This window comes from Cervus elaphus, chromosome 33 (assembly GCF_910594005.1).
Source record: "Cervus elaphus chromosome 33, mCerEla1.1, whole genome shotgun sequence".
Taxonomy (NCBI): domain Eukaryota; kingdom Metazoa; phylum Chordata; class Mammalia; order Artiodactyla; family Cervidae; genus Cervus; species Cervus elaphus.
In genome coordinates this window covers 2,789,703-2,808,771 of record NC_057847.1, presented here as the reverse complement: position 1 = coordinate 2,808,771, position 19,069 = coordinate 2,789,703, and the positions used below count along the sequence as shown (strand labels likewise).

The following is a 19,069-nucleotide window of genomic DNA, read 5'->3' as shown; positions in this document are numbered from 1 at the left end:
TTTTCAGTTACAGTGTCTAGCAGAGCGAGCTCATTTTTTTCCTGATATTTTATTGTGAAAACTTGCATGCACCCACAACAACTGACAAGTCTGTACAGTGAGCAGCTGCACACTCATCCCCCGGATCATACTAACCTGTCCTCTGTCCACTGGTGCATCTTACCTGACTCCCTTAGACACTTCGTGCATATTTTTAACAAGATTGACTTCAGTGTAGCTTTTTGTCTTTAGGGTAAAACTTACCCATAATAAAATATATGTTTTGAATTTCCCATCCCATAAGTTTCAACAGACATAATTGGGGTGACCTAAACACCCATTGATGCTCCCACTTTGAAGGTTCGCACATGCCCCTTACTGGCTCCGTCCTGCCCTCTCTACTCACAGGCAACGACTGATCTGATCTTTCTCTGTCATGGATTGGGTTTGCCTGTTCTAGACTTTCATGTAAATAGTATCATGTAATGATGTTACATACTTGTTTCAGTTTATAATGATTTATTAGTTTTAATAGTTCATTCTGTATACTTTTAAAGTTTTTGTGCCTTTTCATCCTATCCTTCCAGTATTAATGCATTAAAACATACTTCTTAAAATGTTTTTTGTGAAACATTATTTCTAAAGTGAGAAATTTCTGAGAAAAACTAACTACATGGAAAAATTCAAAGTCTGTTTCTTATTCATTACATTTGATGACTATTGTTCTTTGTTTTTTAAAAAATAGGTGTTTAGAAAGCAAAGTGTAGGGCCTCCCTGATGGATGAGTGGTAAAGAATCCTCCTGCCAGTGCAGGAGACATGGGTTTGACCCCTTGTCTGAGAAGACCCCATATGCCACAGAGCAACTAAACCTGTGCCCCAAACTAGATTCTGGGAGCTGCACCTACTGAAGCTTGCATGCCCCAGAGCCTAGGCTCCACAGCGAGAGAAGCTGCTGAGATGAGAAGCCCTCCCACTGTAACTAGAGAGTAGTGCCCACTTGCCGCATCCAGAGAAAGCCCGTGGACAGCAACAAGGACCCAGAACGGCCAAAAGCAAACACATGTAAAAAAATAAAAGAAAGCAAAGTGTAAAATTGTTCTTTATGTAGGTCCCAAATGGATAGTTTTTTCTTGACACTCAATACAAGTTATTGTTTTTAATGAGACGTGATATATGCTTTTTGTTATGAGAAAATACTTTTTTTAATAGCTAGATTTATACACCTAATTTCATTTTTAAGACCATGGTCTTTTTTTTTTTTTGGCTGCATTATATAGCAGCTTGCGGGACCTTAGTTCTCCAACCAGGTTTCAAACCAAGGCAGGCAAGGCAAGGCAGGCAAACTGCAGAGTCCTAATCACTGGACTTTCAGGGAATTCCCAAGACTGTGTACATTATTTTGTTGTTGTTCAGTCAGTAAGACCTGTCTGACTCTTTGCAACCCCATGGACTGTAGCATGTCAGGTTTTCCTGCACTTTGTGTATCTCCCAGAGTTTGCTCTGATTCATGTCTATTGAGTTAGTGATGCTGTCTTAACCATCTCATCTTCTGCTGCCCTCTTCCTTTTGAATTCAATCTTTCCTAGCATCAGGGTCTTTTCCAATGAGTCGGCTCTTTGCATCAGGTGGCCAAAGTTTTGAAGCTTAAGCATCAGTCTTTCCAGTGAATATTCAGGATTGACATTCTATAGGATTGACTGGTTGGATCTCCTTGTTGTCCAAGGGACTCTCCAGAGTCTTCTCCAGAACCACAATTTGAAAGCATCCATTCTTTGGCACTCAGCCTTCTTGATGGACCAACTCTCACATCCATACATGACTACTGGAAAAACCATCTCTTTGACTTTACAGAGCTTAGTTGGCCAAGTGATATCTCTGCTTTTTAATATGCTGTCTAGCTTTGATATTGCTTTCCTTCTCGGGAACAAACATCTTTGAATTTCATGGCTGCAGTCACCATTCATAGTGATTTTGGAGCCCAGGAAAATAAAATCTGTCACTGCTTCCACCCTTTCCCCTTCTGTTGGCTATGAAGTTACAGAACTGGATGCTGATCTTAGTTTTTTGAATGTTGAGTTTCAAGCTAACTTTTTCACTTTGCTCTTTCACCTTCATCAAAAGGCTCTTCAGTTCCTCTTCACTTTCTTCTGTTAGAGTGGTATCATTTGCATAGATGAGATTGTAGATATTTCTCCCAGCAATCTTAACTCCATTCTGTGATTCATCCAGCCCAACATTTTTCATGATGTACTCTGCATAGAAGTTAAATAAACAGGGTGACAGTATACAGCCTTGTTTTACTCTTTTCCCAATTTGGAACCAGTCCATTGTTCCTTGTCCAATTCTGTTTTTCACCCACATACAGGTTTTTCAGGATCCAGGTAATGTGGTCTGATATTCCCCCTTCATGGATCATAACCCTTTCATGGTGAAGGGACTTGGATAACTCAGTGAAGCTGTAAGCCACGCAGTTCAGGGCCACCTGAGACAGGCAGATCATAATAAAGAATTCTGACAAAACATGGTCCACTGAAGCAGGGAATGGCTAACCACTCCAGTATTTTTGCTGTAAGAACCCCATGAACAGTATGAAAAGGCAAAAAGATACGACACTGGAAGATGAGCCCACAGGTGGGAAGGTGTCCAGTATGCTACTGGGCAAGGGTGGAAGGCAACTACTAATAGCTCTAGAAAGAATGAAGCAGCTGGACCGAAGCTGAAATGACTCTCATTTCAACTGTGGATGTATCTGGTGGTGAAAGTAAAGTCAAGTGCTGTAAAGAACAATATTGCGTTGTAACCTGGAATGTTAGATCTGTGAATCAGGGTAAATTGGAGGTGCTTAAGCAGATGAGGGCTTCCCTGGTGGCTCAGAGGTGAAAGCATTTGCCTGCAATGAGGGAGACCTGGGTTTGATCCCTGGGTCAAGAATGGACATTGACATCTTAGCAGTCAGCTAAAATGAGCGGGAATGGGTGAATTTAATTTAGATGACCATTATATCTACTGTTGTGGGCAAGAATCCCTTAGAAGAAGTGGAGTAGCCCTCATAGTCAACAAAAGAGTCTGAAATGCAGTATTTGGATGCAGTCTCAAAAATGACAGAATGATCTTGGTTTGTTTTCCAAGGCAAACCATTCAACATCACAGTAAACTGAAGTCTTATGTCCCAACCATTGATGCCAAAGAAGCTGAAGTTGACAGGTACTTTGAAGACCTACAAGACTTTATCTATAACTAAAATCAAAAAAAGATTCCTTCTTTTGTCCTTTTCACATAGAGGATTGGAATTCAAAAGCAGGAAGTCAAGGGATACCCAGAATAACAGGCAGGTTTGGCTTGGAATATAAAATGAATCAGGGCAAACACTAACACACTGGTCATAGTAAACAACCTTTTTCAATGACCCAAGAGATGACTCTACACATGGACATCACCAGAGGTCAATACCGAAATCATATTGATTATGTCTTATGCAGGCAAAGATGGAGAATTTCTATGCAGTCCACAAAAAAAAGACCTGGAGCTGACTGTGGCTCAGATCATGAGCTCCTTATTGCAAATTCAGGCTTAAATTGAAGAACATAGGAAAAACCACTAGGCCAGTCAGTTAATGACCTAAATCAAATCCCTTATGATTATACAGTGGAGGTGACAAATTGATTTAAGGAATTAGATCTGGTAGACAGAATGCCTGAAGAACGATGGCCAGAGGTTCGTAATATTGTACAGGAGGCAGTGATCAAAACCATCCCAAAGAAAAAGAAATACACGAAGGCAAAATGGTTGTTTAAGGAGGCTGAGGACTTGGAAGAGGTATACTGAACTGAGTGCTTAGTTCCAGAGAATGGCAATGAGAGATTAGAAGGCCTTCTTCAACGAACAATGCAAAAAAGTAAAGGAAAACAATAGAATGGGAAAGACTAGAGATCTCTTCAAGAAAATTGGAGATATGGGAAGATTTCATGCAGGAATGGGCAACAAAAAAGGACAAACAGCAAGAACTTAACAGAAGCAGAAGAGATTAAGAAGAGGTGACAAGAATATACAGAAGAACTATACAGGAAAGGTCTTAATGACCTGGATAACCATGATGGTGTGATCACTTACCTAGAACCATACATCCTGGACTGAAGTAAAGTGGGCCTTAGGAAGCATAACTACAAACAAACCTAGTGGAGGTGATGGAATTTCAGTTGAGCTGTTTAAAATTCTAAAAAATGATGCTGTCAAATTGCTGCAGTCAGTATGTTAGCAAATTTGGAAAACTCAGCAGTGGCCACAGGACTGGAGAAGGTTTATTTTCATTCCAGTCCTAAAGAAGGGTAATGCCAAAGAATGTTCAAACTGTCGTACAGTTGTGCTCATTTCACATCTAGTAAGGGTGTACTCAAAATCCTTCAAGCTCTGCTTCAGCAGTATGTGAATCAAGAACGTCCAGATAGATGTACAAGCTGAATTTAGAAAAGGCAGAGGAGTCAGAGATCAAATTGCCGAACTTCATTGGATCATAGAGAAAGCAAGGGAATTCCAGAAAAACATTTGCTTCATTGACTGTGCGGACTCTTTGACTGTCTGGATCACAACAAACTGGAAAATTCTCAAAGAGATAGAAATACCAGACCACCTTACCTGTCTCCTCAGAAAACAGTGTACATTATACGTGATTGTAGTGTGGCTGATTGTGAGAAAAATACAGATCAGAGCAGAAGTTCCTTAGATGCACCGTTGTCTTTGCTCTGTTTCCCCAGGGATTGACTGTTTTCTACCGCACACACACCAATTCTAGGATGAGTTCTTAATGATGTTTAGCTTGTTTTCTTCACGGTTAATTTCTGGGACTTAGTGGCTTTTATATAATTTGAGCTTACCTTGGAGTAAACCTTCTTTTCTTTCTTTTAGAACTTTTTGATCCCACTGATAAGGAAGAGTGCTTCCACCTAGGTGGTAAGCTTTGTGTTTCCTTTTCGGGGCCTGCCCTACAAAAGACAGGCTAGATTATAGTCTTACACTTTTGTTTCAAGTGAATATTTCTTACAATCCTGTTTAGAGTTACTGTATTTATTATTTTGAGGGAAAATAGAGGATGTAAAGAAAGGAAAGTTAAGAGGCTAATAACAGATACACTAAACTTAATTTTTTAATTTTTGTCAGGGGCTGACCTTTGTGTGAAGAACCTCAGTATCAAGAACTGTTTCATTTATTATAAACCTTCTCAGTCTGTGCAGATAGTAGAAATATAAGTCAGTTGTTTGCTTAGTCAGGCCTCTTAAAAAATTCTATTGCCATTTCTGACATTACTAATGTCATTTATGGACATCAGTACTCACTTTTTATAGTTCTTGTATAGTTCTTACAGAGTTTATTTTTGACTTTTTCTGACTTTGTATTGTGCGTTGTTTTTAGGGTTTTCTTTTCTCTTGGTCTAGTCAGTGTTCTTTAGTTATATGTGTTTCAATTTTAAGCGTCCAGAGATGAGTTTTTGATTTTTTTTTTTTTAAAGAACCTGACAACTTTTCTCCTGGTTTTATAGTTTCTCTGTGGAAGATATAAAATATTGGATGTGGCTTTTCTTCCCAAATAACTCATGATTATTTGGACAGAAAATGCATTTGCATACAGAAGTGTTTAACAGGATCATAAAAACCCCCATGATGTTATCCACAACCAGGGCTGGTGGAGTTGAAGAGTGGCGTGATTCCTGTGGTTTGTCAAGGAGACATGGCCTGGGCCCCGGGTGGTGGTGCAGGTGGGGTCCTCCAGGTGGAGGCCTGTGAAGAGCACTGGTATGTAGGGTGGACAGGGAACAGCAGATGAGGGTGGGCCAGCCTGGAGGGACATGGACTGCTTGAGTGCTCAGCTGCATCTAAATCTAGGAGAATGCAGCTGCTAGTGCCGTGGACACACTCTGGGGGGAAACATTTGTAAACTCAAGGTTAGAAGCTATTGCACAAAGGGCTGTGAGTGTTAGGAAGAGTAGTTAGGACTCGGTCCTCCTAGCAGTGAGAACTCAGTTGAATCCTGATTCTGTAGCCCAAGGGTTCTCAAACTCTGTGGTTCATTAGGATCACCTGGAGTCTTGGTCAGACACTGGCCTGACCAGTGTCTGGCCCTACCCTTAGAATTTATGATTTCTTGGATTTGGGGTAGAACTAGGGAATTTGCATTTCTAACATGTTTCCAAGTTCTGCTGATGATGTTTGCTTTTCAAGGAGTGTGTTGTGTCTGTACAGCCAAAGTCTATTACCTTGAGAGTTTCAGAGACAGGAAGAGAGCTGATCCTGGGAAGATGGCATCAAATAGCGTTCAGAGGAAGTTGATCTGGGTTTGAGAGAGGATGGCTGTGCTGTAGTCACAGAGAGAAAGCCCAGGGTGGTAGTAAAGGGTTCACACCTTTCTTTATTGATCAACTTTGCCAATTCTGACACATTTTTTGCGGGTTTTGTTAACTAAGGCAGATAAAGTTTACCTCAAATCTTCTGTTAGTTACTGTATCTGCCAACTTATCTCTTACCATCTTGTTTCATGTTTTTGCATAACTGGACATTTTTCTTTAAGACAGAAATTACTATCTTTCTTCCTTGATAGTAACCTTTAGCATCTTGCTTATATATTTATGTTTCTCTGCCGCCATTCTTTCTGGTTTGATCTCACCCATTCATGTGGTTGAGATTATGACTTTTATCTGAATTAAGTAGCCTCTAATTCAGATAGTGGGCTTCCCCGGTGGCTCAGTGGTAAAGAATCTGCCTGTCAGTGCAGGAGACACAGGTTTGATCCCTGGGTCAGGAGGATCCTCTGGAGAAAGAAATGGCAACCCACTTCAGTATTCTTGCCTGGAGAATCTCATGGACAGAGAAGCTTGGTGGGCTGTAGTACATGGGATCACAAAACAGTTGGACATGACTTAGCAACTAAGCAACAGCGAATTCAGAGTGTGGTTCTACACCAGTTCTGTGGTTCTCCAGCCCCAACTGGATGTCTGATAATTCAGTCCAGTTCTGACACTTAACTACTGAAGTTCAGTCCTCACAAGTGAAGGGCACAGTTCTCCAAGGCTGCCTCCACTTCAGATGACATACTCAGATGGGATTCCCAGGCTACTCTCACATTTGCCTGGCTGACTACAAATTTAGAGGTTCCCATGACCCTCTCAAGTTCAATAATTCCCTAGAAAAACGCAGAAAATTCAGGAAAACACTTTGTTGGTTTATTATAAAGAAGACAGCTCAAAACAGCCAAGTGGAAGAGATGCAAAAGGCAAGGTGTGGGGAAGGAACTCAGAGCTTCCATGCCTTTTCTTGGCCCTCCAACCTCCCAGCACATTTGTGCATTCACCAGCCTGAAATATCCCCCAGTTTTTTGTTCAGGAGATTTCTTTTAATCTGCAGTCCCTCTCTCTCGAGGTCGGGACTGGCCCGATAGTCTCCCCTCTGATCACTGTCTGGTCTCCGTGGCGGCCAGCTCACAGCACGGGGCTGTCTAGGGCCGTCCTGAGTCAGCCGCTTAGCGTTCGCTCAGTGTGGTGGGAAGGCGCTTGTTGTGAGCATCACAGGCGCTCCTGAGTAAACTGCAAGGAACACTTTACCTAGACCAAAGACCAAACAAAGATTTCTGTTATACCACAGATAAAAAAGTATGATATTGCTGTTAAACATTTTAGCAGAGCTCTGGAGTCCACATTATAAGAGTCCCATTTTACATGTTTAGTAAGCAAAAAGAATGTGCTAATTCAGAGGTGTAAAGTTGGTTTTGCATCCTGTCATACAGTAGCATGAAGAGGCAAAGGCATGTGTACATTTATTTGCTAACTTGTGCATGGTGACTGATGATCTAGTAGTCTCTCTTAGCATTTGTACAGGATTTCACAAATTCAGTAAGTCAGTTCAGTTGCTCAGTTGTGTCCAACTCTTTGCGACCCCACGGACTGCAGCGTGCCAGGCTTTCCTTCCATCCCCAACTCCTGGAACTTACTCAAAACTCCTGTCCATCGAGTCGGTGATGCCATCCAACCATCTCTGTTGTCCCCTTCTCCTCCCGCCTTCAGTCTTTCCCAGCATCAGGGTCTTTTCCAATAAGTTTTCACATCAGGTGGCCAAAGTATTAGAGTTTCAACTTCAGCATCAGTCCTTCCAATGAATATTCAGGAGTGATTTCCTTTAGGATTGCTTTAGTCTCCTTGCAGTCCAAGGGACTCTCAAGAGTCTTCTCCAACACCACAGTTCAAAAGCATCAATTCTTCGGCGCTTAGCTTTCTTTATAGTCCAACTCTCACATCCGTACATGACTACTCGAAAAAAGATAGCTTTCACTATACAGACATTTGTCAGCAATGTAATCACAAACTCTTTTTTAATATGCTGTCTAGGTTGATGATAAATTTTCTTCCAAAGAGCAAGTGTCCTTTAATTTCATGGCTGCAGTCAACATACGCAGAGATTTTGGAGCCTGAGAAAGTAGTCTGTCACTGTTTCCATTGTTTCCCCATCTATTTGCCGTGAAGTGATGGAACCGGATGCCATGATATTAGTTTTTTGAATGTTGAGTTTTAAGCCAACTTTTTCACTCTCCTCTTTCACTTTCATCAAGAGGCTGTTTAGTTCCTCTTTGCTTTCTGTCACAAGGGTGATGTCATCTGCATATCTGAGGTTATTGATATTTCTCCTGGCAGTCAAGATTCCAGCTTGTGCTTCATCCAGCCCAGCATTTTGCATGATGTACTCTGCATAGAAGTTAAACAAACAGGGTGAAAATATATAGCCTTGACATACTCCTTTCCTGATTTGGAACCAGTCTTTTGTTCCATGTCCAGTTTTAACTGTTGCTTCTTTACCTGCATACATGTTTTGTAGGAGGCAGGTAAGGTGGTCTGGTATTCCCATCACTTTAAGAATTTTCCCCAGTTTGTTGTGATCCACACAGTCAAAGGCTTTGCTGTAGTCAATGAAGCCGAAGTAGATGTTTTTCTGGCATTTTCTTGCTTTTTCTATGATCCAGCAGATGATGGCAATTTGATCTCTGGTTCCTCTGCCTTTTCTTAATCCAACTTTTTTTTTTTCTTAATCTAACTTTAACATCTGGAAATTCATGGTTCATGTACTGTTGAAGCCTAGCTTGAAGAATTTTGAGCATTACTTTGCTGGCGTGTAAGATGAGTGCAATTGTGCAGTAGTTTGAACATTCTTTGGCATTGCCTTTCTTTGGGATTGGAATGAAAACTGACCTTTTCCAGTCCTGTGGCCACTGCTGAGTTTTCCAAATCTGCTGGCATATTGAGTGCAGCACCTTCACAGCATCATCTTTCAGGATTTGCAGTAGCTCAACTGGAATTCCAACATCTCCACTAGCTTTGTTCTTAGTGATGATTCTAAAGCCTACTTGATTTCGCATTTTAGGATGTCTGGCTCTAGGTGAGTGATTACACCATTGTGCTTATCTGGGTCATTAAGGTCTTTTGTATAGTTCTACTGTGTATTCTTGCCACCTCTTTTTAATATTTTCTGCTTCTGTTAGATCCTTACTGTTTCTGTCCTTTATTGTGCCATCTTTGCATGAAATGTTCCCTTGATATCTCTAATTTTCTTGAAGAGATCTCTAGTCTTTCCCATTCTGTTGTTTTCCTCTTATTTCTTTGCACTGATCGCTGAGGAAGGCTTTCTTATTTCTCCTTGTTATTCTTTGGAACTCTGCATTCAGATGGGTATATCTTTCCTTTTCTCCTTTGCCTTTCTCTTCTCTTTTCTCAGCTATTTGTAAGGCCTTCTCAGACAACCATTTTGCCTTTTTGCATTTCTTTTTCTTGGGGATGGTCTTGATCACCACTTCCTATACAATATCATGAACCTCTGTCCATAGTTCTTCAGGTACTTTGTCTATCAGATCTAATCCCTTGAATCTATTTTTCACTTCCTCTGTTTAATTGTCAGCGATTTGATTTAGGTCATACCTGAATGGTCTAGTGGTTTTCCCTACTTTCTTTGATTTAAATCTGAATTTGGCAATAAGGAGTTCATGATCTGAGCCACAGTCAGCTCTGGTCTTGTTTTTGCTGACTATAGAGCTTCTCCATCTTTGTCTGCGAAGAATATAATCAATCTGATTTCGGTGTTGACCATCTGGTGATTTCCATATGTAGATTCGTCTCTTGTGTTGTTGGAAGAGGATGTTTCCTATGAGCAGTGTGTTATCTTGGAAAAACTGTGTTAGCCTTTGCCCTGCTTCATTTTATACTCCAAGGCCAAAGTTGCCTGTTACTTCAGATATCTCTTGACTTGCTACTTTGCATTCCAGTCCTCTGTGATGAAAAGGACATCTTTTTTTGGTGTTAGTTATAGAAAGTCTTGTTGGTCATCATAGAACCGTTCAACTTCTCTGGTGTTAGTGGTTGGGTCATAGACTTGGATTACTGTGATATTGAATAGTTTGCCTTGGAAATGAACAGAGATCATTCTGAACAACCATCAACAGGAGAATGTTGCATCCCACCAAGAAAAGATACCCCATGTCCAAGGGCAAAGGAGAAGCCCCCATAATATGGTAGGAGGGGAGAATTTGCTTTTAGAATCAAACCCCATACCCACCAGAGTCGCTCAGAGGGCTCAAATAAAACCTTGTATGCACCAGTACCCGGAGACCCCATAGAGACTGAGCCAGACCTGCCTTTGAGTGTTTAGAGTGTCTCCTGCAGAGGCCTGGGTCAGCAGTGGCCTGCTGCAGTGACAGGGTCTCTGGCTGCAGCAGACCTGGGACACGTGGCGTGTGGCATGAGCCCTTTTGGAGGAGGTTGCCATTAGTCCCCCCATAGAGCTGCCAAGCAGACGACCCATAAACTGCAGAACAATTATACCAAAGAAATTCTTGCATTGTTAAGAAAGTTCTAGGACCCACAACAAATTTCTCAACTTGGGGATTCAGCAAAGGGACTGAGAACCCCCAAGGAATTTGAGTTTGGAGGCCAGTGGGATTTGATTATAGAACTTCCACAGGATTTGGGGAACAGACTCTTGAAGGGCACAAACAGGACTCTGTGCTCACCAGGATCCATGGGAAAGGAGCAGTGTCCCCCCGCAAGAGGCTGAGTCAGACTTGCCTGTGAGCGTTCAGGAGTCTCCGGTGGAGGTGTGGGTTGACAGTGGCCTGCTGCAGGGTCAGGAGCACTGAGTACTACAGTGGGGGCCTACGTCCGCTTGAAGGAGGTCACCATTACCACTGTACCCCACCATAGCTTGGCCTTTGTCAGACAACAGGGAGGGAACACAGCCCTGTCCATCAGTAGAAAATTGGATTAAAGATTTACTGAGCATGGCCTAGCTCGTCAGAACAAGACCAGATTCCCCCACAGTCAGTCTCTCCTATCAGGATGCTTCCACAAGCCTCCTGTCAGAGGGCAGACAAAATGAAAACCACAATCAGAAAGCCCACCAGACTGATCACATGGATCACAGCCTTGTTTAACTCAATGAAACTATGATCCATGCCGCATAGGGCCACCCAAAATGGATGGGTCATGGTGGAGAGTTCTGACAAAATGCGGTCCACTGGAGAAGGGAATGGCAACCCAGTATTCTTGCTTTGAGAACCCGATGAACAGTATGAAAAGGCAACAAGATATGACATTGAAAGATGAACTCCCCAGGTCGGTAGGTGCCCAATATGCTACTGGAGAAGAGTGGAGAAATCACTCCAGAAAGAGTGAAGAGATGGAGCCAAAGTGAAAACAACGCTGTGTTGTGGATGTGACTGGTGATGGAAGTAAAGTCTGTTGCTGCAAAGAACACTACTGCATAGAAACCTGGAATGTTAGGTCCATGAATCAAGGTAAATTGGAAGTGCTCAAACAGGAGATGGCAGGAGTGAACATCGACCATTTAGGAATCAGTGAATTAAAATGGACCAGAATGGGCGAATTTAATTCAGATGACCATTGTATCTACTACTGTGGGCAAGAATACTTTAGAAGAAATGGAGTAGCCCTTATCATCAGCAAGAGAGTCTGAAACGCAGTACTTGGAAGCAGTCTCAAAAATGACAGAATGATCTCTGTTCGTTCACACATTAGCTGTCAGTTGAATCAGTTTAATATTGGGGTGAATATCTTTTCATTAAAGAAAGACTTAAACACTGGTTTTAAGGTTGTTGTAGTTGTTGTTTGGTCACTATGTCCTCTCGACTCTTTTCTACCCCATTCACTGCAGCATACTAGGCTTCCCTGTTCTTCACTATCTCCCAGAGTTTGCTCAGATTCATGTCCTCTGAGTCAGTGATGCTATCTAACCATCTCATCTTCTGCCACCGCCTTCTCCTCCTGTGCTCAATTTTTCCCAGCATCAGAGCCTTTCTAATAAGTAGGCTCTTTGCATCAGGTGCCCAAAGTATTGGAGCTTCAGCTTCAGTCCTTCCAATGAATAGTCAAGATTGGTTTCCTTTGGGATTGACTGGATGTCAATCCAGCGTTGATGTGGATGGGATTTCCCTGGTTCTCCAGTGGTTGAAACTTTGAACCGCTAATGCAGGGGCCCTGGGTTTGATCCCTGGTTGTGAAACTGAGATCCTACATGCATGCAGCTAGGGGTGGGAAGGAGTTGACATGGATGGACTTTAGAATATTTAAGGTTAAATGTAAGTTCTGATTAAGTCAGAGGTTTTATTCTTTGAACTAACTGAAGAAATTGAGGGAAGGTTTGTTTATTATGTTATAAATGGATTTTTTTACTGCCTCCGAATAAAGTGATTCTTGTTAAAAAATCTCCCCTATAGTTGTGAATATATAAACTTTTCAAAATGATAATAGTAGAAGATCTGTGTTCAATTTTTATTATTTTTTCTTTTCCATTATAGTTATTACAAGATATCAAATATAGTACCCTGTACTACACAGTAGGATCTTATTGTTTATCTAATTTATCCCCTTCTCCTTTCCCCTTTTGTAACCATACGTTTGTTTTCTGTGTCTGAATTTGTTTCTGGTTTGTAAATAAGTTCATCAATATTTATTACATTTTAAATCAACATTTAAAATCACATTATCTGAAAATATGTTCGCTAGAAATACTGCTTTTATCCATTTTTACTTTACCTGAAACAATGACTCTGTACAATGTCTCTATAGCCACTTTGGAATAGAATTTGTCATAAAATTAAAAGAAAAACAACCTATATTGCATACCTACGTAATAGCATTCAAAAGCTAACATGGAGTTTTCAGTAAAGAGTGAGTTTCTTCCCAGTCCTATTCTTTTTTCTTTTTCTTGTCAGGAGTATTATTACTAGGTGTAGGGATGCTATTAGGGGTATTACATAAATAAAATGAGCTAGACATAATAAATGTTGCACTGTTTCTTTGATATGCAATGGAGCCAAGGGAAATTTTAATGGCCACTTCTGTGTTTGTGTTCCATCAGAAAGTTTTGATACCTAATATCACTTAAGATTGTACTTTTTTGTAATATAAAAAAATTTCAGTGTCATACAAAAACATGTATCTGTTTTTCAGTTTAGTTCAGTCGCTCAGTTGTGTCCGACTCTTCTTGCAACCCCATGGACTGCAGCACACCAGGCTTCCCTGTCTGTCACCAACTCCCAGAGCCTACTCAAACTCATGTCCATTGTGTTGGTGATGCCATCCAACCATCTCATCCTCTGTCATACCCTCCTCCTCCCCCTACCTTCAGTCTTTCCCAGGATCAGGGTCTTTTCAAATGAGTCAGTTCTTTGCATCAGGTGGCCAAACTGTTGGAGCTTCAGCTTCAGCATCAGTCCTTCCAATGAATATTCAGGACTGAATTCCTTTAGGATAGACTGATTTGATCTCCTTGCAGTCCAAGCAATTCTCCAAGAGTCTTCTCCAACACCACAGTTCAAAAGATCAATTCTTTGGCGCTCAGCTTTCTTTATAGTGCAGCTCTCACCTCCATACGTGACTACTGGAAAAACCATAGCTTTGACTGGATGTATCTTTATTGGTAATGTCTGTGCTTTTTAATATGCTGTCTAGGTTTTTCATAGCTTTTCTTTGAGGAGCAAGCCTCTTTTAATTTCATGTCTGTCGTCATCATCTGCAGTGATTTCAGAGCCCAAAATATAAAGTCTGTCACTGTTTCCTTGTTTCCCCGTTTATTTGCCATGAAGTGATGGGACCAGATGCCATGATCTTAATTTTTTGAATGTTGAGCTTTAAGTCGACTTTTTCTCTCTCCTCTATCACTTTATCAAGAGGCTGTTTAGTTTTTCTTCACTTTCTGCCATAAGGGTGGTGTCATCTGCATATCTGAGGTTATTGATATTTCTCCTGCAATCTTGATTTCAGCTTGTGCTTCATTCAGCCCAGCATTTCTCATGATGTACTCTGCATATGAGTTAAATAAGTAGGGTGACGATATACAACCTTAACGTACTCCTTTCCCAATTTGGAACCAGTCTGTTTCACGTCCAGTTTTAACTGTTGCTTCTTGACCTGCATACAGATTTCTCAGGAGGCAGGTCAGGTGGTCTGATATTCCCATCTCTAAGAATTTTCTACCATTTGTTGTGATCCACATAGTCAAAGGCTTTGGCATAGTCAATAAAGCAAAAGTAGATCTTTTCCTGGAACTTTCTTGCTTTGTTGATGATCCAGCAGATGTTGGCAATTTCATTTCTGGTTCCTCTGCCTTTTCTGAATCCAGCTTGAACATCTGGAAGTTCTCGGTTCATGTACTGTTGAAATCTGGCTTGGAGGATTTTGAGCATTACTTTGCTAGTGTGTGAGATGAGTGCAGTTGTGTAGTAATTTGAGCATTCTTTGGCACTGCCTTTTTTTGGGATTGGAATGAAACTGACCTATTTCCAGTCCTGTGGCCACTGCTGAGTTTTCCAGATTTGTTGACATGTTGAATGGAGCACTTTCATAGCATCATCTTTCAGGATTTGAAATAGCTCAACTGGAATTCCATCACCTCCACTAGCTTTGTTTGTAGTGATGCTTCCTAAGGCCCACTTGACTTAGGAAGGTACTACAGGGTGTCTGACTCTAGGTGAGTGATCACACCATGTGGTTATCTGGGTCATGAAGATCTTTTCGATACAGTTCTGTGTGTTATTGCTACCTCTTCTTAATATCTTCTGCTTCTGTTAAGGACCATTTCTGTCCTTTATTGTGCCATCTTTGCATGAAATGTTCCCTTGGTATCTCTAATTTTCTTGAAGAGATCTCTAGTCTTTCCCATTCTATTGTTTTCCTCTATTTCTTTGCATTGATCGCTGAGAAAGGCTTCCTTATCTCTCCTTGCTATTCTTTGGAACTCTGCATTCAAATGGGTATAACTGTCCTTTTCTCCTTTGCTTTTCACTTCTCTTCTTTTCTCAGCTATTTGTAAGGCCTCCTCAGGCAGCCATTTTGCTTTTTTGCATTTCTTTTTCCTGGGGGTGGTCTTTTTTTTTTTAATATTTTGAAGTAAATTAATGTGATTCCTGTCACCAGTATTCACGCTCCTCAGAGACTGAAGGCCGTGGGCGGGCGGCTCTCACAGCCCTACCCAGCACCCCGCCCCACCCTGGCGACTGGGTTTCCAGCAGGGCTTCACCTTTCAGTTTTCCAGGGAACAGCAGGAGCTTCGTAGTTTCCCACGGTGGGGGAGCCCGCCGCCCTGCTGTGGTCAGTGCCTCCGGCAGCAGGGCTGTGAGTTCTCAGAAGCGAGATGCAGCGATTACACTGGAATCAGAGTGCGGGCAGCCTGCGAGGTGCTGCGGGGGGTGGGGAGCGGGGTGGGGATGCGGCGGTGGCTCAGAACTCCTCGTGCATGCTGTGGGCGTAGTCCACCAGCTTGCTGCCCGTGAAGAACTCACTGTATTTAAGCACCTCCTCGGGCTCCAGGTAGTGATTCTGGATCTCGTCAGCGATAGCGATCATCTGCTTGGCCTCATTGAGGGCGCTGAACTCGTTCATGGGGTCCATGTAGTCCTCCAACTCCACCATGGTCACGATCCCATCATGGTTGGCGTCGATCAGCTCCTCGAACTCTCTCTTCCTATCCCGCACGCAGCCGTCATCAACATCCTGGCCCTGCTGATTCTCCACGGTGCCCACGGGCAGAGAGATGAACTCAGACAGCGAGAACTGCTTGTCACCGTCCTGGTCCAGGTCCCGGATGATCTCCTTGACCATGAACCGCTGCATGCCGCGGCTGTGCTCAGAGTTCAGGAAGGACAGGAACTCGCTCTCCGTCAGAAGCAGGTCTGGGGGCGGGTTGTCCGCCAGATACCAGCGGTCTTTGAGGTTCTCCAGGACTTCCTGTGTCTCCTCATTGATGTTCAGGTCCCACTTATTCTTTATCTTTTCAGCAACTTCTCTGTCATTGTGGCCTTTGGTCACCAAAAACTTCACCTTGTACTCATCCCAAGATACGTGGCTGTCACCATCGGGGTCCACGGCTTGGAAGTGCACCCTGCTCTTGGCAACAGCCTCCTGAAAGTTCTCAGCCGTCTTCTGCATGATCCAGTTCTGCATTTCCTTGGCACTGATCCTCCTGTCGGTGTTCAGATCCACCTTGGAGAAGATGACCATCAGCTTCCTCCGTCTATTCCGAGGCTCTGTGTCCTCCTCAAAGTCATCCGTGTCCTTGCCCAGGAAGACCTCCTGGTGGAAATCTTTGTTGAGGTGCCCGTCCATCTCCAGCTTCACCCCGTTCAGATGGTCCGGGGGCAGGATCTCATTTTCCTCCCTATTACCTGCTCTCTCTCGAGCAGACGAGTGGTTGGCAGGCCGGGCAGATGCATCCACCAGAAGGACAATGCCCAGGAGCCAGGGGCAACAAGGAGCCAGGCCACAGAGGGGAGCCTGCCTGGAGGCCATGGCCGCCGGGGTCTGCACTGCGGGACAGGCTGCAAGTGTGGCCAGGAGCGGCCTCCCTCCCCTCACCCAGGATCCGCGAGCGCGGCCTGAGCGCCCTCTACGCCTCCAACTGGCCTCCGCTTAGGCCGCAGCCGTCTTTTTTCCCCTGGGGATGGTCTTGATCCCTGTCTCATGTACAGTGTCCTAAACTTCTGTCCATAGTTCATCAGGCACTCTGTCTATCAGAGCTAGTCCCTTAAATCTATTTATCACTTCTATTATATAATCATAAGGGATTTGATTTAGGTCATACCTGAGTAGTTTAGTGGTTTTCCCCACTTTCTTCAATTTAATTCTGATTTTGGCAATAAGGAGTTCATGATATGAGCCACAGTTGGCTCCCGGTCTTGTTTTTGCTGACTGTATAGAGCTTTTCCATCTTTGGCTGCAAAGAATATAATCAGTCTGATTTCAGTGTTGGCCATCTGGTGATGTCCATGTGTAGAGTCTTCTCTTGTGGTGTGTGGAAAATTCTGAAAGAGATGGGAATACCAGACCACCTGACTTGCCTCTTGAGAAACCTGTATGCAGGTCAGGAAGCAACAGTTAGAACTGGACATGGAACAACAGACTGGTTCCAAATAGGAAACTCCAAATGAGTGGTACGTCAAGGCTGTATATTGTCACCCTGCTTATTTAACTTATATGCAGAGGACATCATGAGAAACGCTGGGCTGGAAGAAGCACAAGCTGGAATCAAGATTGCTGGGAGAAATATCAGTAACCTCAGATATGCAGATGACACCATCCTTATGGCAGAAAGTGAAGAAGAACTAAAGAGCTTCTTGATGAAAGTGAAAGAGAAGAGTGAAAAAGTTGGCTTAAAGCTCAACATTCAGAAAACTAAGATCATGGCATCAGGTCCCATTACTTCATGGGAAATAGATGGGGAAACAATGGAAACAGTGAGAGACTTTTTTTTGGGGGTTCCAAAATCACTGCAGATAATGTTTGCAGACATGAAATTAAGAGATACTTACTCCTTGGAAAGAAAGTTATGACCAACCTAGATAGCATATTAAAAAGCAGAGATATTACTTTGCCAACAAAGGTCCATCTAGTCAGGGCTGTGGTTTTTCTAGTAGTCATGTATGGATGTGAGAGTTGGACTATAAAGAAAGCTGAGTGCCAAAGAACTGATGCTTTTGAACTGTGGTATTGGAGAAGACTCTTGAGAGTCCCTTGGACTGCAAGGAGATTCAGCCAGTCAGTTCTAAAGGAGATCAGTCCTGAATATTCATTGAAAGGACTGGTGTTGAAGCTAAAACTCCAATACTTTGGTCACCTGATGCGAAGAGCTGACTCATTTGAAAAGACCCTGATGTTGGGAAAGATTGAGGGCAGGAGAAGATGGGGACAACAGAGGACGAGATGGTTGGATGGCATCACCGACTCAATGGACATGAGTTTGGCTGGGCTCCAGGAGTTGGTTTTGGACAGGGAGACCTGGCATGCTGCAGCTCATGGGGTTGCAAGGAGTCGGACACACCTCAGCGACTAAACTGAACTAAACTGTATAGAGCTTCTTCATCTTTGGCTGCAAAAATATAGTCAGTCTCATTTCGGTATTGACCATCTAGTGATGTCCATGTATAGAGTCTTCTCTTGTGTTGTTGCGAGAGGGTGTTTACTGTGACCAGTGCGTTCTTGACAGAACTCTGTTAGCCTTTGACCTGCTTCGTTTTGTACTCCAAGGCCATTTGCCCGTTACTCCAGGTGTCTCTTGACTTCCTACTTTTACATTCCAGTCGCCTTAATGAAGAGGACATCTTTTTTGAGTGTTAGTTCTAGAAGGTCTTGTAGGTCTTCATAGAACTGTTCAAGTTCAGCTTCTTCAGCATTACTGGTCAGGTCATAGACTTGGATTACTGTGATATTGAATTGTTTGTCTTGGAAACGAACAGAGATCATTCTGTCGTTTTTGAGATTGCATCCATGTATTGCATTTCAGACTCTTATGTTGACTATGATGGCTACTCCATTTCTTCTAAGGGATTCTTGCCCACAATAGTAGATATAATGGTCATCTGAATTAAATTCGCCCACTCTGGGCCATTTTAGTTCACTGATTGCTAAAATGTTGATGTTCACTCATGCCATCTCCTGTTTGATCACTTCCAATTTGCCTTGACTCATGGACCTAACATTCCAGGTTCCTGTTCAGTATTGCTCTTTACAGCATCAGACTTTACTTCTATCCCCATCACATCCCCAGCTGGGT

At 42.7% G+C, this 19,069-nt stretch overlaps 2 protein-coding genes across 5 annotated transcripts in view; one reads left to right on the top strand and one right to left on the bottom strand.

The window, feature by feature from the left end:
• The window catches only part of HERC2 (HECT and RLD domain containing E3 ubiquitin protein ligase 2), a 239,225-nt gene that overhangs the window by 14,242 nt on the left and 205,914 nt on the right, over window positions 1-19,069 (top strand). The window lies entirely within an intron of this gene.
• Window positions 15,742-16,941, bottom strand: LOC122688615 (45 kDa calcium-binding protein-like). The gene has a single exon (XM_043894736.1). It carries the CDS (start codon window positions 16,807-16,809, stop codon window positions 15,742-15,744), a length of 1,068 nt encoding a protein of 355 aa, XP_043750671.1. The 5' UTR covers window positions 16,810-16,941.

What these genes read in the sequence shown, in the direction of transcription:
- LOC122688615 (XM_043894736.1), bottom strand. Translation starts at nt 16,809, where the DNA reads ATGGCCTCCAGGCAGGCTCCCCTCTGTGGCCTGGCTCCTTGTTGCCCC.